This window comes from Anopheles coustani, chromosome 3 (genome assembly GCF_943734705.1).
Source record: "Anopheles coustani chromosome 3, idAnoCousDA_361_x.2, whole genome shotgun sequence".
Lineage (NCBI taxonomy): Eukaryota > Metazoa > Arthropoda > Insecta > Diptera > Culicidae > Anopheles > Anopheles coustani.
In genome coordinates this window covers 61,299,583-61,320,863 of record NC_071288.1, presented here as the reverse complement: position 1 = coordinate 61,320,863, position 21,281 = coordinate 61,299,583, and the positions used below count along the sequence as shown (strand labels likewise).

Sequence of the window (21,281 nt, the reverse complement as noted above, 5' to 3'; positions counted from 1 at the left end):
ATTATGTAATTGATAGTACGCAATAGATTCAAACGCATACATGTCAAAGATATACCTCTGAACTAAAACTCATCTGTTTAAAAAGAAAATAACTGTTCATTTTTTAATTAGATCGACGACACATTATAGTAAAAGCCTCGTACCAACCACAAACACGTTTGCCAGTCCAGCATTGACTAATTACGGAAGACATAAAGGTAATTTATGGAGTAAAGCACATGTTGCACGTGGGCATGTACAGTGTAAGAGATACATTTTGAAGAAAAGGTCAATGTTTTAAATTAAAAAGCATTCTTCGTAACAGACCTCATACTAGTATCACCTCAATACCGCCATACCTCCACCGTCGCTACCTCTTGCGATGTGCGTCCGGTAGGGCACCACCACACCTGGCACACAAGGCCGATAGAGACCGTGTTGTCGGAAAAATTAATTGTCCAGATCCTATCGGGGAATGTTTTAGCGAGTTCGTACAGCCGCACACAAATTGCTACTGGCGCGCACGGGAATAGAAGAATAACAACGCCAAGCTAGGACAGCTACGTTTGATTTGCGTGATTTATCTTCGGTTGAGTGCCCGTAGACGGAAGTATGGCTGACTTGTTTGCCAGAGCAGCACGTTGGGCATTGTGCTCTGAAGCAATTTTGTTTGCAAAACATATACCCGAAAGGAACATCTAGCGATAGCAAGGGTTGCGCCCAAACAAATAAAATAAATTCATACACTTTTGAGTCCAGTTAAGAACTTTTTCGTGGTGAACTATTTAACTATCGTGTATACGTTGTGGTTAGGTGAACAATTGCTTGATATGTGTCCCACGTTCACCGCTGTATGTTAATGATACATATCTCTTACGTCTCGTAGCTCTTAGTAGTACTATGTACTCTTTAGTTTTTAGTTAGTTGCACACATTTTGGTTAGGAAAATTTATCAAATAAACGTTCCCCAAATAAACTTAAACGATATAACAATGTCAAGTTTGTTTGTGGAACGATGAGAACAAATTGCTTGTCACTTTTTTGTTCACACACAAAAACAAATGGTTTGATTTCTTAATGGTGCCTTCTAGTCAAATGCACATTAATTTGGTAGACAATTTTTCCATACCCCTATTTCTTCACGGTAAACGGCAAAGATATTTTTAAAAACTTGAACATAATTTAGGCACATTTAATCAAGTCATATCCATTAGCTATACACTTACTTTTTCGATGGCAATAGCTATAACGTGGAAATTTCTGAAAATAAAGATATATTACAGCCCAAATTTTCGTTAGCACAATTTTGGCGTCAACAGGCACATCTGAAACGACATAGTTGTCGAAACCATTAACATAGAAAGGATAATTTTGACAGATTTAGTGAAAAATTAGATGAAATGTTTCTCATTATGTGGCCATATTATACGAAGCATTTTTTTTTCTCAATATTACTATCTCAAATGTTCAATTCGGTGAAATGTTCTATTCAATTCAATTACCTATATTTCAATGAATTTTTTGTTTCGGTCCGGTATTTTTTTCATCTTTGTCGCCACCTTCAATTCGTCTGCGTCTGGTACCACTTCGTTTCCATGTACATTTTTTTTTGCGATACGTCTTTACAATATTTCTTGTCTCTTAGATCAATTTTAAGTATTAAAGTGTTTTACTTGTTCTTTACAGAATCTTCATTGCATTGTCGGTTAAAGATTTGTAGTTTCTGTCAATAAAAAAAACTATGTGGAATAAAATAATACATTAAAATTTTCATAAGCAATCGAATCCTTTTTCCATTGTGTTCGTTTCAAAATTGTATCCGATATAAAAATACTAAAACAATCGGGAAGCCTTCCAAGGCCAGTAAGTAATGCATCTCTTTAAGATCTAGTGATTCCTATTGTTTTGTTTTTTTCTTTTCCCTCCCTTCAAAGGCTTTCTCGAGAATACTTGGTTCATAGAAATCCTCTATCGCTATTGGCGTACACATTGCTACTCTCCTTCGAGTGTAAGAAACACGCCAATTCAGGCATCTTGTCTTCTTAAAAATCAAAACAAAGCGAACCCGAACGTACCTTATCAGAAATCAATATTTACATCACAATCATGGGCACCAGCATCATTTGGAGGTTTTGGTTTAACTTCGTATCAAAATGGTGGCATTTGGTTTCAATAAAACTATTCATCTTGCGGTACTAATATGCTATGCGTTGAGAAACCCTGCTATGTGAGTTCCAGTGAATCGATGCAGCATGAAGCTACGGTAATCTTTCGAAGCAAGCCGTGTTGTCGCTGGAAAACATTTCACAGTTGGAAAGCAAGAACATTTGTTAGGAACAGAGCATTGAAACGGGATTGATAGTAGAAAAAGAATTGTTTCTTAAAAAATCAATTGAAATCAAATGAAGGCTTTCGTGTCTCTATCGGTACCTGAAGTATAAATGAATTTAAAATATTTTCCGTTTATGGTCGTCCCGAATGTTGTATCTGTCCTGTTTGTTTACTGTATTCATTTAATACTACTCAATAACTGTAGTCCGGCACGCGAACCCGGCTTATGCTGTTGCTTGTTTTGAATGCAATACTTAAATGTAAGATCAAGAAGCAGTTTAGTTTCGCATGGTTGTATGGGCTGGCTTTCATTTCCTTTTTTTTTTGTTCTACTACGATCAATAGAGAGTATTAGAGCATTGGTTGGTTTGGTTTGATGCTTGATGCTGCATTTAGTATATGTTCTTTGTTCAATTGGCTGTCACATTATATCTTACTTTTTAATGATGATAATTCGCTAAATGGGATGTATGATGATGTTTGCGCTGTATGCTTGAATGTTTGATGACAATTTTCGTATGCTTACTTCGGTGTTCACGTTGAACTTTGTGAGGATAGATTTATTAATTCTGGTTTTATTTCAGGCTAACTCAAATAAAATGCAGTGGTTAAAAACGCGGATCAACCTATTACATACATGTTTCAAAACCATCATGTCGGAGCGCTATTGTTTACTCAGTAGTCTATAATTGACAATATTTGGATTTGTTAAAAAATATATAAAAACATATCTGAGTGTTTCTAACTTCTCATTTTCGCTCTTTATCATCCACATGCTGCCTGGAGTTCTAAAAATAACAGAGTTTTATGATTTGCGTTGCAAATTTCGGCTGTGTTGAAAATTATCAACCAACATAATCAACACTACTTCATCAAGCCAAATAGTTCTATTTCATTATATTTCTTTTCTTGACAATTTTACCACCCTCCAAATTCGACTGTACACCAAATAATAGAACATATGGAATAGAACAAACATGCCGAGGGACATTGCTTCTCCTGAGTATGAACTTCAAAGCAGCAGACCATACCCTACATTCCAAACAAATGGGATACCATAAAGCACCGTTTTTGCCGAAACTGCGTAATGGTCGATTTGATTATTAATTCATTTGATTACATAGTTCCACCTGCCCTCCACATGTCGCGCGCGCTTCAACTTGTTTTGTATACATATTGTTTCACCATACAAAAACACGGGCTGTACTCTTGTTCGTTTTGCTCTACGCTTTTGTATAAATTCTCTTCTCGATGAAAGAAGTATGACACCGTACCCTAACAGCACGGATTTGCGATTAAACTACGCGCTATGTGCCTGCAATCTTTAAATAATGGTCAAACCGTACCTCTTCACACTTTCTTCTGTTCTTTTTTAAATAGATAGATAAAACGGAAACTCTGAACATACTATACAGTCAATTATTATACACGCAAAACCTAAACGACTAACGCACATGTAAACCTACTATTTGATGCAATGCTTTCGATTAGCTCCTCGTTTGTTTTCTTTAGAAGAAATTTGAACGATGATCTCGCGATCAAAGCGCATCGTATTGCTAAATTAACACTATCCGGTATCGATTGCATTTTGGAAAAGAGAGAGAAAGAGAAAGATGGAGGTAAATATTCTCGAGACTTAAAAGAACCCATCTTTGATAAAGTACAAAAAACTCCTAATAGATATCACCACACTCGGTTTGACGGTAGTGGCGAATCGATACATGGCTTGCAGATCCTTTTCGTATGCGGAACACGATCGTCAGATTTGCGCTTGTTACTTCTAAGGAAATGAAGAGTAGCTACAAATCGTCGTACATAGTTGGTATGTATACATAGGGTAATATATATATGTTTGTATATATATAATATATATGCTTGCGCGGTTGTTATTATTCATATAAAAAAGAAGAATTCTCTACTCAAGTGAGGAATGTTTGTCAAACCATTGTGTGCTTGTTTGTTTTCACCATATTTGTTTGCTCAAGGATACTGGTTTACTGATGCGCTTTCTCTCTCTTCTCCTTCATCATAATTCTCTTTTCGGTGTTTAAAGTTTGTTTTTGTTTTCTTATTCTTACGCAAAGCGAACACACTACCACCGAGTAAATCGGAGAGAAATACACTACGGTAGGATGTGGGCGCATTTATCAAATGTGTGCGAGTTTGAATCGTTCTATACTTGTGTTGCATTTTTACTTTCATCCCATCGTAAACGGAACGCCGTTGGGTGTAAAAATGAAGAGAGCATTTTGCGCCAAAAACCTTTAAATTAGTAATTTCTATTAAATAGTAAATAGTACAATATTTGCTGCTAAACGGTAGATGAGTTTGTATGCAATCTTTGTAATCTGCTCGGTAGTTTGATTGGCGTGATCCTCGAAAGAGTCACCCCTTTACGAAAGGTCATGCCTATTCGCCTTTTAGATCACTTGCTTAATCGTGTTACGAAGAAAAAACTTGTATCTATGTACATTGCAACACTTTGGTGTTTGCGATTGTGTCTGCTCCCCCAATCCATCCTCCTCAATGAGGTCCACCGATTGAACTCTTTTTTCTTCTTCTTGGTTATACTTTTTGATTTGTCTTTTGTCTTTAGCATCCATCCGTCACTGTAGAATTCGCGAGCATTGGAAGTTAATTCGTTCTATGAGAAATAATCAACTTTCCACCATTGGTATAGTTGCGAATCTACTGATAAAATTCACTAATAGGCATCGTTCAGTTGCGCACTTCCCATTGCCAGGGTCAAGCTATTTCTCGAGTGTTTGACCAAGGCTAGTTCTGTTGGGTGATAATTAAAAAACCAACAAACAGGTGAAACTTTGTTGCTCCGTTTTGGGACAGCATCAATTTACAAGATGTCCTGAAGGTTGAAACTATCATTATCCAGCGAATTGAGCAGATCTTGCGCGTTGAACTGACTCGGATCGCCCACCGGCAGGTTCTCCAGGAACGCTAGGAACTCGGATGAGTTATTGTTACTGGCATTGTTATTGCTGTTGCCACTGTTGTTGCTGTTGTTGTTGTTGCTGTTGTTACTGCTGCTGTTGTTTCCGTTATTATTGTTGCCGCCTGCACCGGCCGGTCCAGTACCTGGGCCAGTCAGCATATTGGCTGGATTGATATTACCGTTTACGACGTTGGGTCCTCCTCCGACTATACCACCGCTACCGGGACCACCACCGCCGGCAATCATCGTCGTTGTCGTGGACTGTTGCGTCGACTGCGCAGTAAATGTATTCATCACAGATTGTTGGTTTTGCTGTTGCTGTATTGACATCGTTTGCGTCTGAGACATATGTATCTGGCTCATCTGCATTTGGTTCATCATGTTTTGCTGCTGTTGAAGTTGCTGGTGCTGCTGTAGCATCTGCATTTGGCTCATTGGACCGCCACCGCCACCTCCACCGCCGCCCGCGCCCCCACCTCCGCCTCCTCCACCACCACCGGTGGGACCGTTGTTGCCCGCTCCTTGGTACATGGCTTGCTGACGTAGCATTTGTATCTGCATCGCTGTCATACCACCGCCACTCCCCGGTCCTCCGGGACCACCTGGTCCCATTCCCGAGCCAGGACCACCGCCGCCGCCACCGGCGGGTCCACTGCCGGCACCGATTGGTCCACCCGGGCCTCCGGGACCAGCGGGTCCTGCCGGTCCGACGGAAGGATCCATGCGCGCAATAGGTCCCGTTCCATTCGGACCTCCAACAGGGCCAGCGACGGGTCCTAAAAGTAAACGGTGTGCGATTAGTAACAAACAGATAATGTGGTGCAAGTTTCTTGAGTGTGTGCAATGTAGAATAAGGTCGCACCACACCAAATAATGGAACTCAACGTTAAATTGTACCAACTCAGAACGTTGGCATGGACATTTTGCTCATGCAAATAAGTTATACGTTGACAAATGTTGATGTGTTCGAAGTCAGATCAGTAAAAAAGAGAGGTCGCTGCATACCATGCAACGAACCAGAAACCATGGAAATCTCTCACCATTACTTTTTATAAACTCATTGATACAATGATCAGATTGTGGAGATTCACTGTTAGCCAGATTCATCGTTGATCAATTTGTACTTTAACGTTGTTTATTCGATTTATCCGAAGAGCACGACCAGATTCTTTTTTATGGACCCTTCATGAGTATCCTTACCACCAAATCCTTGCCGCATGCTTCCTCCGCTGCTGGCACTAAAAGCAACCTGCTGTTGTTGCATAGCCATCATGTGGCGCCATTCCGCTTGCTGAGATCCAATCGGCATACCCTCCGGTCCAACCTGTACATTTGGTGGCCGCTGTACTGGTCCGCCCATCACACCACCACCCGCACCAGCACTACCTCCAACTCCGGCACCTCCTCCACCGGGCACCACGCCTCCACCGGGACCACCAACGCCCGGACCACCGAATCCACCGACCATTCCTCCGCCGCCACGCGGTCCGTGGCCGGCAAGCTGTTGCTGCTGTTGCATGTACGCTGCATGCTGTGCCCTCATCATCGGGCCGGAGGGTGGAATCGGCTGCTGGGTAATGCGTCGCATCGCCGGGAAGCGTCCACCAGCGTGCAGCATTTGCTGCTGCTGTGCCTGCTGTTGTTGCATCATGGCAGCAGCGGCGGCCGCAGCCGCCGGGTTGCCCTGCTGTGCCGCCTTATTGTAGTCCGGTGGAGGTGGCCTCACGCCGGCCGCCATCTGCTGCTGCATGGCTTGCGCCCGGATCATGTGCTGCTGCTGTTGCTGCTGCTGAAGGAACTTCATTTGCTCAGCGTGTCGCATGGTTCCGGGTGTCGGCCCACCGGGCCCACCCATTCCACCGTGCATCATGCCAGCCGCACCCCCGTTGACGCCGCCGGCACCCGCCACTACTCCTGGTGCCATCGAGTTCGATACCATCGAATTCAGACCGCTAATGCCGCCTCCGTTCGGGCCCCCAATACCGCCCATGCCCATTCCGACGTTTGCGCTTGGTCCTCCCACCATTCCGACGCCACCGTTGCCCGGACCCGTCATTCCACCAGGACCTACCATGCCTCCTCCCAACGGTACCGCTCCGTTACCTTGGACCATGCCGGGTCCTCCAGGTCCATTCGGCCCTCCCACTCCACCGGGACCACCGACTCCCTGATTCTGCGGCCCACTCGGCGCACCTTGCTGTTGCTGCTGCTGTGGTGGTGCTTGGTTTGATGCCGGTCCTCCTCCCATACCAGGTCCGCCCGGTTGTTGCTGCTGCTGCTGAGGGTGCTGTGGTCCACCGGTACCACCGTTGGGCATTCCAACACCTCCGCCGTTCACCTGATGCTGCTGCCTCGCTCGAAGGGTTTGCTGGGTGAAGTTGATTGTTTGCGATTGTGATACTGTGTACTGCGCTTCGTTTACCATCGATGAACCTACGGAAAAGCATTAAATAAATGTTAATTATAGTGGTTCTCATTGGTGTTACTTGTTATTAAGCAGTCCAATAAAATTTAATATGGATTCTAAACCACCGACATCGGCAATACCTGGAAAATAAAATTAAAACGTTCACAAACTTATCCTGTTCATATGACAGAAAAGTCGAACATGGGAGATTAATAAACGAAATTGTGCAGCGGTTTTGCACCTTCTTACTTTATCATTCGGAGTTTTAAGTCGATTGAATCACTGATCAAAGCCGTGAATATCATTCCAAATGTTTGCATTTTAAACCAAACAAACATTCGTTTGCCTTTGATTGCATTTTACCACAATGCTTGCTACTTGGAGGAGCTATGATAATGCAAATAAAAAAAAAAGTTTGACGAACTTCCGTACTACCAGAACATAATTTGTGTTAATAGGATTCGGAATAGGATATAACAAAAACAATGTACAAATTGCTTCATGAAACTCCTGATAAACAAACCAATCGGATTTAAAATCAGTATATCATCATAACCTATGGTATGGGGGTTCTACAAACATTGCGACTGATTTATTATTTAGCACGCTTTTAGTTTATTCCATCGAAAGGAACATTGCTTGATATATTGTGCAGTGAACAACGTCCAAACATTGTAAAATGGAATCCATCCGATGGCTATCCTTGGGATGCCACCATTACCGTTTGGGCCATCACAAATGCAGAGGAGTGCAGGAACGACCTCATTTTTTCTCCCTCCCTCTCCCCCAACACACTCACTTATATTACAACCCGACCTACTGACGCGGACCGGTAGGCCATAATAATGCTCCACTCATATATACATCCTTGCCTCGGCACCGGCGCTCGGTTCGCGTCCTGTGCGGACCCGAAAAAAAACGGGGTAAACCAGTGCCGAGGAACGAAAATCACACACATTGTGACGGCGGTTAAAGCGTCAAACAAATATCCGCTTACTACTACAAAACCCCATGGCGGACGTGGCGGCGTGGTGTGCTTCAAAAAGCAATTTGGTCCCGTGCCACGAACCGAAATAAAAAGACCAACCAAGAGACACAAAGAGGAAACTCTGGAAGCGGTTGGATTTTTGCAGCCAGAACGAAACAAGCGGTAGCAGGAACCAGAAGGGAACATGGGAACACACTCAATATACGAGGCGGTAAGGAAAGTTTAAATTTAGGATACAAACTTCCATCGTCAGGCAACGCAAACCCGAACGGCGTGAAGGGGATGGGGAGCAACCGACCGGACGTCACTCTCTTCATGCAAGGAGGAAATCTATTAACCTAAAAGCAAATCGCCTCGAACGATGGACACTCCGAACAGTGTGTTCGATCGGCAGGCGCGAACACACACCAGCAGCAATGGGCTCTTCTCCTGCTTGCTCCCTTGTTGGTGAGCCGTGAGGTTATGTTTGTTCCTCCGCAAACTTCTAGTTCAACCGATATTTATGGTTCTGTGTGCCGTTTTTTCCTGTTGCCGCTGGAGTCGGCGGTCTGCACACGGTTCGGAACGGTTGCATTCGGCAAGCCATCGATCGGTAGGAAAACTGGCCGATGAGAGCACGACCGGACCAGCCACACGATGGCACATGCGCACCGTTCTGGGTCGGGTCTGTTCCGTACATGGGGAAGTAAAGTCACTCATTTCGCAGGAATAGACAGAGGTTTTCCGAGTTTTCACCAAAACCGACAAGAAAGCGTACGATATGATTCTGACACTCCTTTGGGGCTTCGTGTTTTCCACGAGAAGCACTAGAGAGTTGAAAGTGTGGGTGGGTGCTCTATGTTACGGAAAATGAGATGATAATAAATTTGGACAACCAAATAATGAGCTCGATGAATGACGACGAGACGGGCGGCGGACGGGTACTACGACTCGAAATCGTGGCCATTGCGGGAGCATCACCTAATTAAATGTGTTCCTGTCCGAAAAATGGTTGAAGCTAGAACTTACCTTGTGAGTTTGGTACTTGGTTTGGCTGATGATTAGCTCCATGGGGTCCGCCAGGTCCTCCAGGTCCTCCATTTGGACCTCCGCTAGAACCACTTCCACCGCTGTTCAGCCCCGATCCGGGACCGTTCGGGATTGTCGTCTGTGGACCGCCAACGTTACCACCAGCACCACCACCTTGTCCACCCACCATGCCACCCGGTCCCCCAGGAACTCCTCCCATTCCTCCCGGGCCAGCCTGCTTCGCATGCTGAGATTGCTGCTGCTTTGTACCGGTTTGCTGTGGATGGTGCTGCTGATGCTGCTGATGCTGCTGCTGCTGGTGGCCCTGATGCTGCTGGTGTTGCTGGTGCTGCTGCGAGTGCTGCTGATGCGGACCGCCGTGCTGCTGATGTTGTGGGTGCTGTTGCTGGTGCTGCTGGTGCTGTGGATGCGGTTGATGTTGACCATGCTGTTGATGCTGCTGGTGCTGCCCGTGCTGTTGCTGCTGATTTTGCTGGTGCTGATGTTGTTGGTGTTGCTGGTTTTGTTGCTGCTGATGCTGTTGCTGTTGCTGCTGTTGCTGAGCCGCTTGTTGCTGACTGAAGAAGACACCTTGCTGTGCTGCGACGGAAACGCCAGACTTGAGGTCTCCACTGAGATGTAAATGCTGGCCAGCCGAAACCTGTTGAAAGCGATGAAAGAAACGATGAGAAATTGTGGTAAGTATTTTTGTAAATTATATCTTAAAATGTTATGGTTTATCTTTTTTTTATAAAGCATTCAAAGTACGACTTTCAATCAAAATGATCGTACGTAACAACGTAATATGTACGTAACAACTGTTTGTGATGTTACATTGATTTCTGATAGTTTTTCAAACGTTGTGATTTTCGGGTTTCGGGTAGTAAATAATGAATTATGAAACATTTAGCATCGTACCCCTGGCTATGCAGTAAAAATTTTAACGATTGGATTTCATCAGTCTTTTCTTTTATGCTCGTCAACTGAACCGCTGCAATCTGAGCCGAAAATTGTAAAAATTAAGTTGAAATGCTTTCACAGTGTTTAAAATCTGTTCCTTATAGGAAATCATTAGTCGTTAAAAGCTAATCTATTAAAAAAAACTTTGCATTTTTCTTTCAAGAACATGCGTTATATTTGAATTGGGTAGGGGAATTGCTTCTCTTCTTGAATTTGTTCCTATCGCGCATCAATCATAGCCTTTTTTCATATGGCAGTTTTTTTATAAAAATAATAATGTAATGATTGTGTGATAAAGATGTTCAACATTCCAAACACTGATTTATACTTTTTATTCGTACACTATGGTAGCTATGGTATTGGTATACCAAGGAACCATAGAACGGTTCTTACAATTTGTTGGTATAACGGTATGAAACTTTACTGTGCATCACAATTTTTTCTGTGTCATGTGCGGTGCCACACTTTACAGTGCTGAGTGTGTTGGGTAGCACAGCCCAACACTAATCATTACTTAATTTTTCGTTTTTAAAATCATCCAACAGATGAAGTTATTCTATTCAATAGAAAATTAACAACTTATATGAATTTTTTTAAACACTCATTTGTATTTATTCTACTGTATTCTTTAGTTTGTAGTCCTTCGAGTGATGAAAAACACGAAATTAATACTTTTGTTGAAAAATTGGCTAAAAACATAAAATTTTGGTTCATAGTAAAATTTACATCATAAATCATACTACCATAAAAGAAGGAAATGTTTTACAGCAAGTTCTATTCGTGCTGTTAACGGTAAAATTACGAATTTTAAATTTATTGTATTGGCACACACGAATGACCTGTTTTTTACTAGATATGGGTGAACACAAAACGTACAGCACTGTGCGTCAAAACCCAGCACAACACAACACCAACGCTGAACCTGGTTTCATTTCCGGCCGGCAGGAGTATCGCCGTTGCTGCCAGTATGCTGAATAAAATATGTTCAATTTATTGACGACATAATTGCATTTAATACTCAGAGCTTTGACACGGCTTGCACGCTGCACTGGCGACATTGTACGATAAAGCACCAGCACTTGGAAGCGCGTCATCATCACCTACCACACTTTATTTTCACAATTTTCCACTGGATCCCGCTCAATCGGTTCTCCAACCATTGGCCTCTGAACTCTTTCCCAATGTGGAAGTTGACTATTTCGGGTGCCAGGATGGTGGTGAGCCACAAAAGCACCAGAATTAACAGGAGCGTCGAGGCGTAGGTAGATTTGGCGAAATCACGTAACACCTCCACCAAATTTAGAAAGGGGAAACATCCCCAGGACGATGCCGGTAAAGGACGAATACCTGCCTCCGAGAGCTCGAGGCATCGTCGTCCCGGTCGGTGGGTGTTTGATCGAAACCCGCAATTGATGGTGTTTTCTCGCAGGGCGTGAGTTTATAACACCGGTTTCCGGTCTTATCGATATTTTAGCAAGCGAGCCCAGCGTAACTGCGACACCGCTCGGGCAATCGTGATAGTGGAGCTGCCATAGCCCCGTTAGCTGATGGGCATTGTTCATTTTCAAACGATAAAATGCATGGAGGCTGAATTATTGATAGGCGGAAACAGTTAACTGCAAAGTGTACACAAATGAAAGCTCCACCACCATCTTTCCTGATCCCAGTGATTGGGATTATGGTGTATGAACTCAGTGATTCGATACCCAGAAGTCTCATTATGGTATTATTTGCTGCATGCTGATTTACAATATGATATGTAAAATATCAAACAAACAGTAAAAATAAACAGGAATAAATGTTTTCCTGTACTGTCGAATAGATATATTGTCAGTAAATAAACTCTAGAATTTTTCGAAAACAAAATTATACCACCACACACACCAGTTCTCATTACATATGGGGTTTAAAAAAGGTCAACAGATAATGAACAGTTATTTTTGCAACGAAACATTTCAATTTAACATCGGGAACGAGAAAGTGAACTTTTATGTGATTAATGATAAGTTGCGATTGGGCAGTTATTTGTTAAACAGCCGAAAAGGTATTTAAAACAGGCTTCGTGCAGCGTTGCATTAATTTTGAACGAATGTTTTTGCGGGAATATGAGCTAAAACTGCATGGTTTATTTGAACAAAGAATAAAAAAAAAATTTTTACATAAATTTCTTTTATATCATAACATACTTCAAATTCTTAAAATGTTGACTCTCGTTATCAAATGGATTTAAATCAAGTCAAAATAATGTTTGTCGATTGCTTTATCAATATGTAGAAATCTATGTTTCAGTCAAAATTGGGGGTTTTGATGTTATTATTGCGATCTTTGTATGATTCGTGTCGCGAGACCAAGGTGGTAACGACAATTCTCTACCGCACGAAACACTTCTCAATATAATGGGGTGCCACTGTTGCCGCCATGGACTACCAGGCGAACATAACACCTTCCTGCCACCGTCAAAAAGCTCACCGTAAAAGCTGCCAACCGACCGAAACGACAACTTTCAGAGGGGCGGGTAGAGTAGGAGAAACAATTTGCGAGATGAACTTTCGGGAATCGGGACTGAGCGCAGCATCACGAACTGTACAAGAACGATGTGAGCGACCAGTGTCTCAGAAAATATACCTCCTGCTTGCCTGCCTATCATTTCACTGCTGAACCTCTTCATCGTTAGGGCGAATGATGTGGCTTGTGGATAGCAGCAGCAGTGGGCTCAACACAAGCACAAAACTTTAATTTGGGTCATTTGCTATTATGTGCTTGTGCTTTGTGCGGAGGCTTTCCGAGAGTTCCTCCGGTCGAGGCAGACCAGACCCGGACGAACATTGAGGGCGGGTTAGGCTGGGCCCTTGGCAACGACAGTATAGGAGGGTGGGTGTGCGACGAAACGCTGTGCTCGTCAATTCCGAAGCTCTATCAGCCGAAGCTTTTTCGAGTTCGCCATGCATGTAAAATCACTGAAACCATGGCTCGTACTAAGCGCCTCGTAGTTTGTGCCTGATTTTCTTGCAAATAAAACAGCCCTGCTCAAACCATATCAAAGGAGATGTAAAAGTTATGAATAAGTTATTTACAGACAATCTTCAGATTTACTGGGTTTAGTAAAAAAAATCGTATTAATTTTGTATTGATATTAAGATAAGGAGGTAGCGAATGTATGTTAAATAACAATAACTAAATGGAGTTCCGTTTTGTTGTAATTTTGTAAAAGTGAATTTGTGTAATCTTTTGCAATATCTTTCACATCTACCACCATCTATATCATTATGGTTTGGAACTGGATTTCTTATGAGTAATCCATGTCGTCCTGTTACAAATATTTTATTTTTGCAAAAAAATACCCAGACACCAATATTTCCACCACCTCTGTGGCCTGCCAGGTAACTAACCGACCCCAATTGACTGAGTGCAGTAGTGTGGCTAAACTCGGACTCGGTTGACTGACTGACGACACGGTGGTGTAGTCAGATTGTTGGCGATGTAGCGTTCCGTTTCGCGAAACGTTCGTTTTCCGTTTTGCCGCAGGTTAGGCACGGATATGGGCACAAAGCTTCCACCGACTGCAGGCCACACAATGCGCTGCCTGTCTCCACTACTATTCTCCGCAGAGAGCTTTTGGCTTCATCACATGGTTCGCGTGCCCTCGGACCAACTCATCATTTCCGTAATGTGATACTTTCTCCCAAAGGCCCGGCCGGCAAGGATCACTCAAAAATTGAGTGTCTCTGCTACGTTTCACCCGTTTCCTTCCGTTTCACCCCCCCTTTGGCCCACACTTTTGAATCGTTTTGCAACATCGTCGATACATTGAGTAGGCCATCCTACTTTCTCCTTCGATCAAATTTTTTTCTCGTCTCTCTCTATGCTACTTCGAATATTTTTCAATCACCCGCGTCGTGTATACACATCGTGTTTGAATGTATGTGTTTGTGTAAAAGATTTAACAGGCTTGCTAGGTGAGTAGGCGTTTAGTTTTCATAAAAGTTTTGGAGTTACAAATGTTTGAAGATTTAAAATTTCAGACCTTTTTTTTCTAGGTTTTTTTTTCACATAAAAAATGAATAGAATTCGCCGTGAAATTTATAACCGTGTCCGTCAGTTCACGAGGGAAGGGGAGCAGGCAGCGCAAGCAGAATAGGAAGCTGGGAATTTTGGAGAACAGATGAACTTGCCTCCTGATGTTTCTACATTTAGATGGCCGCTTGGTAAGTATAAAGAATGATTATTGTTCAATCATTATGTTGTGAAGTGCAAATAATTTGGTGGATGAAACAAATGCTGGTTTTACCGTGACTTCTATAAGTATAGATGCAAATTTATTTTTAAAAATTTGATTATAGAGCGCATAAGGTTCAAAGAACGGTAACGAATCGGTCGAATATTCAAAACAAATCAGAAAAACCAAATAATGATAGTAGAAATAGTCATCTATTACTACTCAAGAAGTTTGGTTTGGCGTATTGTTTACCACTGTTGTGTAGTGAAAAGGTAAATAGTACCAATCAGTGGCTCTTTATAAGAATTAAACCATGTTAAATCTTCCACGGATGCACTGCTGGGTCCATATATAGCATTTGTATGAATAAAGTTCAATTATTCAATTCAAAAGAGATTCTTCCATATTACAAGATGAGCCCTTATGACTACCAGCAAAAGCATTAACGTAAGCCAATATAATATAATAATATAATTAGTCAAAAGATAAATACTTTTTCCACTTACTCGAAAATGAAAGGTTTGTTTTTTCCCTTTGTTACTATCTTTTGTATTAATTAATTTGGATCTATATTTCAACGACCTTTTCGTTTTTTTTTGTTATTGAGCCTATCACGCTCTATAATTGAATTTTAAAAAAAATCGCATAAAACCAATACTTTTTAGCTATTAGAGTTAGACATTATTATTAGGAAATAATATCATGTAAGAGGTGGTTAAAATAGAAGATAAAATAAGTAATTTAAGTAACATAAATGTTGATGATGATTTTTATTTTGTTGTTCATGAGTTTATAGATGATAATGTTAGCTTACAAAAAACGGAAGTGAATAGCCCAGGACATCGCGCACGATATAGTGGTTTAAGAAATAAATTGCTAAAACACTCTCGTTTGAACGGGAATGTGGAAGGGCATCATCAACATTTATAATTAAACTTAATTTTATTATCATCTCAAATTTCGGTTATTGGCGTGCACTGATATCAAATGCTCTCATCATGCTTTCAAATGTCCCAAAACGTTTTAGGTCCCTACTTCTCATTTTGCCGAGTAATTGTTTTAAAACTTTCGATAATAATAATTTTTCAAATTCGCAAAAGGCGATCTTCCTCCCTTTTATTCTTTTTGCCGTGTACCCAATTGCCGATCCAAAATATGGATCGAGCAAGGCATAGAAAGCTTCATGCATTCGTTGTTCCGAACGCATTTCGGTCGAAGAAATAAAATCAACCAAGAAATTATTTGCTCAAAGTAATCTTGTTCGACGACTTTCTTGTTGAACGTTTTTAACTTGTCTTTGATCGAAATACGTTCGTAAACAAAGATTGATCTATTGAAGGCCGAATGTTCCGGTGGGGGCATAGGGCCTTAGTTGCCGATCCTTAATCCACAGAGGTCTACATCACCAGGTTAGCTGGCGAAGGTCCAGGAAGCTGGATTCAACAGCCGTACTGGTGCAAATCCTCGCAGACGAAGAAAAGAAGAAGAAGAAGAAGAAGAAAAAGAAGAAGAAGAAGTAGAAAAAGAAGAAGAAGAAGAAGAAGAAGAATGTTCCGGTGCAGTTTGAACAAACCGGCTATCCTCCAAAAGATCAACCTTGGCGTGAATGCACTGCACAGACCTTAGTAGAAAAAATGAAGTGCTTGCGCCTTGCTGAACCATATTTAGCAACGCAGAGCAATGGTTGGTACACGGCATCACCATACTAAAAGTAAAACAAGTAAATAAATAACGAGTCTGTATAACATTTGCATTAAAAAAATTAGACAAATTTTCATCGGTAATAAGAAGAAAGTCAACCAAGCTAATTGAATGATATGAATTTTATTGTAAAATTTAACCTTTTAAGTACTTTTAAAAAATATTCCGACGGCCAGTAAGCCGACCATACGGTCCTTGGCCGAAACTTTAGCCATAGCCGACAAAACCAATCTTGTGAGGATGCTTTACAGTTGTTTTAATGCAATCATGCCCAAATACTACACCATTTGGATTTTAAAATGTTGGAATAGGTCCTACTTTTAATTGAAGTAAATGTTTTTCGATTGGTTGTACTTGAGAGGCATAAGAAGGGATAGTAGTGTGGGGTATTTCGATTACATTTGACCCGTTCAACTCCTCCGATGCTCTTTGCACATGATTTACTGTGCCCAGGTATGTCTAAACCACTGTACACAATCGTACTGTTTATGATGTTTTCTCATTAAGATGCTTAATTCCGCATAACACTACCGGAAGTATTAACAGAAAGAACAGCGACTTTATGCATAGCCTTCTCGCTGGTTTTCAGCCACGATATGGTGTTCTACAGCCACGCTATGAGAGTTAAGGGACCTCAAAATATTTTAAATGTACTGTAACAAGCTTCAAAAGCAACATAGAGTACCAAGGTTTTTTACCACTTGTTGCCGTCTGGCTTTAAATAATCTTTGGTCACGTGGTCCGCGATAAAGCTCGATGTTTTAACACACAATCAAACGTAGATGGTTTAATGTTTTGGCTAAGGCGGGTTCAATTTAAAAGATACAGTTATAAAACTTGTTCTAAATTTAAAAGAAATGCTACTCTTTATTTTGCTTCCAACAGAAAATCGCTAGCGTTTTCCGGTTTTGCATGAAAAGTCGTTAAAATTTGTCTATTTTTGTTTAATGCAAACGTACACTTCCGTAAACATCCTTTATAATACCACGCTTCCAACATTCCGGGCTCTGTTTGGACTCCAACACTCTGGTGCGAAAGCTCCATCGCGTTATTACATTTATCGCAGTTCATTTTTAATGATAGTTGCAGCAAAAGAGAAGTAAAAATTAACATAAGTGTTATTTTTCATGAGTTCGAAGCTTACCTTACGATTCCGTTCTAATTTTCATCGGCAAATGCCGATCTAAATATTACATAATAAGAGGGGCGTCATGCTCAGCGGACATAATTTAATCTGTCTTGATAAATATCAATTTTTTTATACATTCACGGCTTAATTCCTGTGCGAATATTGTAAAATGAATTTTGACAACGAGTACACATTATGAATTATTTTTAAAATGATGGTTTAGGTTTTCATCATGCTTTACCCGCTTTTTCCGGCCAACATATTTTGGCTGAAATAAAATTTCACTTTGATCTAGTATTCCTAGACAGCTCGCAGTATTCAACCAAAACCCAAACAAAGCAGTGGTGTGTGCTGTGCGTGGAGCAAAAACTAAGTAAAACTAGTTTGTTTTAAAATGTTAATGAAGTATTTAGTGTTATTTGCTTTCTTTTAGCAAAAAGCGTTAGTTCCTGCCGCTTTATACACGGTTGCTGCAGATTGGACGAATCCGGATGAAGTCGTATGAAGCCGGATGGAGTCGGGAAAAGCTGCTGGATTGACCAATGGAAAAGGATGGAGGAAATTGTTTGCACGACAGAAAAAGATAAGTATTTTCATAATCTATAGTACAGTTTACTATCATTTTAAGCCTACATCGTATAAAACATCATTTTTTTATTGTTTTTCAGACCTCCTTGACGGAGCTGAAGCCGGTCGTCAAGCCCAGTTAGCAGCCAGCAGCTGCTGCTGCTGAACACCGCTGTAATGCTGCCAATCATTACTGTTCACGGTAAGTTATAGTTTAGTGCGTGAAAGTGATCTTAAAATCATAAAATTAACTTCGTATTTGTGTTTTGTTTTTCAGACCATCGGCTGACGGAAAAAGTGAAAAGTGCGTTGAAAGTACGATGGCCGGACATCGAACAATGTACTGCTGCCGATCATCGCTGTGCTGCTGCCCTTAGGTGCGTGAAATAGTTCGTGTGAAATGCGTGAAAAAGTGCGTGAAATAAGTCATGTGTGTAGTGCGTGAAATTATAGTTTTTAAGTGAATAAATTGTGATGTAATTATTGTAATAATTTTTCTCATTTCGTGTGTTCACACACACGACTGCATTTTGATGACACTAACACCACTACGCAAGGGATACTGCGGTACGGCACGCACACATGCTCAAAACGAGCTCATCTCACGCACACACTTTCAAAAAAGTAACTCAGAGTCGCTTAGAATCTGGGCATTCTAAGCGGGTCAATATGGGGTTCTAAGCGGGTTTTGATGGTTTCTAAGCGGGGTGTGCAACACATTTTTGCTGCGACGTGACATTTTTGCCGAGCGGGGGGTGAGTTCTTCGAAGTGCTTTATTTTGTGTTTTGCTACTGCAACACCTTCTCGTTAAAGTGTCTTCTCAATCCTGTTCCCGATTGAAGAGGATGTTTGAAGACACGGCATGTGTTTTTGTTTTTATTTTTGAACGAACGCAAATTGTACCCCAAATTCCGAGGTTCAATTCGATAAAGGAAAAGTAAAATAAATTTATCTTCATTAGATATTCGCGTCGAGCACGGACTACGATCGAAAAATATACGTTCGAATCGAGTTGTCAAAGGTCACTCAAGTGAAAAAGCGCGGGAAAAATTTCACTCATCTCCCCTTAAATATGTTCATTTTACCTGCCATTTTGAATGTGAACGAAATGAACTCTTTGGGCAAATCCGTTCGTTCCCGTTTGTATGGGAAGAAATCCGCGAGGTTTTAAGCCGCGGATTCTCAACGAATTCGAAAATTTGAGGGTTCTTATTTATAAAAAGAGTGTTAATCGCTTTTCTGAGGATCCTATTTGTAGTTTTTATGAATTAATTATCTTATTGTGTAATTATTGAAATGATTACCAACGACTTCGTTTGAAAAGAAACAATCATCCATTACATTGAAACACTTCAACACCTTAGGTATAAACGAAGTTGGAGGCTTCAATGGAACCTTTGAACATGTAAGGTATAAACGCACAGAGTTCATTTTTCACCGACCGTCGAACGGATTTTATCCGGTCGTAGTCCGTGCTCTACCCGAATATTAAAAAAAAAAACTCCCGTGCAAAATGTTTCAGAGTGACAGTTCACTGCAATGATGACAACTACATAACATTTCACCATTAAAGTAGCCACCAGCGTATGATTAGAAATACGAGCACAATAAACAAAAATCGCAGCAATCCACGACAGGTTTGTTTGATACCAAAAATGTTCTGTTCCTCGAAACTATGAAGGAAGGCGTTCGAGAATTGGAAATTTCAGTATCATTTGTCGATAATGACAATGAAAAAATGCCCGATCAGTTTCAGCGTATTGAGCGAAGTCTTGTCAGAAGCATCAAACGTCAGCTAAATCAACACGAAACCGAATTTTCTCATCGCATCCAACTTCAAAGGCAACAACCGTTCGTCGGCCGTGGATATTGGAGGTGCAAAGCTAGTTTCTTCTTGACCATTTTGAATTATTAAGACTGAATATGTGTTTTTGTTACAGGTTTGGAAACTTATTTCGTAGGCATTGGATTATGCTTGCTATAGTGGCAATGGTCGCACTTGTGATCGCTTTCAACCGGAAATTCTTGGAGCCACCGAAACGGTGCGTTTGTCTTCCGCTGGCAGGGAGGAGCAGTTCGACAAAAATGGGGCGCTTCCTGCAGGAACTTTTCGGATTGGAGAACATAGTGTACTATTAACATACTCGCCGACACACTCGGTGGTACCGAATCTGTTCAATACTTCCAAACGATGGGGCAAACCAGTACCCGAAGCCACGCAACTAATCGAATATTTCCTGCACCGAACTAACCAACGGTTGCAATTTATCAAATTAATTATGAACGGTAATCGAAACGGGCGCACGACAAAGCAACTTCTCGTCAGGTCATGTAGGCGGCTTGCGGCGGAACAATGTCGATAATAAATGGTAATTTTCTTAAAATGACCCACAATTCCGATTCCGATGCATTACGGGGGTTTTCAATTGAAAGGCATTTTCGGCGCGGAATAACCAGTCCCGAGTCAAGGTATCCTTCTTACGGGTGTAAGTTTTTACAATCTGAGGCAATCGTTCTCTCGCCATTCAGTTGTCGGTGGTACAACGGGTTGGTACTCTGTTTCCTTTACCCGTCTGAGCCACAAGGGAAGAAACTATGGATTTTCTCTTGCTGGTCCTTTTTTGTCTGCCCGTTGGTTTAGCGTCAGCTGCGAACGTAACGTACGACGAAGCGGGGAATCTTCTTATCGGAATCGGTATGTAAACAAACTGATGAATAAGTTTTCGGGAAGGAAAAACTAACGTTATTTTCCATCGCCAACCGGCAGTGATTGTGCACGAAAAGGAACGTACGGAAGTGCCATCGATTGCTTCCCAGGCCATCGCAAAAGCCCTCGAGAAGATTCCTGGTATCGACGTTAAGGATCATTACGTACAGTACGAAAGAAATGGTTTGCATTTTGTCAACGATGACCAGTGTACGTTCGTTAAACAAAAATCGTGTGGAAAAAACAACTTGGCTGGTACTTTATTTTGAATTTCTTTTAGTTTGTACGGCAATGTCCGAAGGAGCCTCCTTGCTACTCGATGTCACCTGGATCGACA

The 21,281-nt window shown here is 41.5% G+C and overlaps 1 protein-coding gene across 1 annotated transcript in view; it reads right to left on the bottom strand.

The window, feature by feature from the left end:
* Positions 1 to 1,467: 1,467 nt before the first annotated feature.
* Positions 1,468 to 21,281, bottom strand: part of LOC131259691 (neurogenic protein mastermind-like) — an 83,154-nt gene continuing 63,340 nt past the window's right edge. The window contains exons 4-7 of the mRNA XM_058261260.1: positions 9,664 to 10,324; positions 6,461 to 7,693; positions 5,767 to 6,036; positions 1,468 to 5,712 (exon numbers count right to left, since the gene is read on the bottom strand). Of these exons, the coding sequence (XP_058117243.1) occupies positions 5,162 to 5,712; positions 5,767 to 6,036; positions 6,461 to 7,693; positions 9,664 to 10,324 (2,715 nt within the window). The 3' untranslated portion in view covers positions 1,468 to 5,161. The remainder of the gene's footprint in view (positions 5,713 to 5,766; positions 6,037 to 6,460; positions 7,694 to 9,663; positions 10,325 to 21,281) is intronic.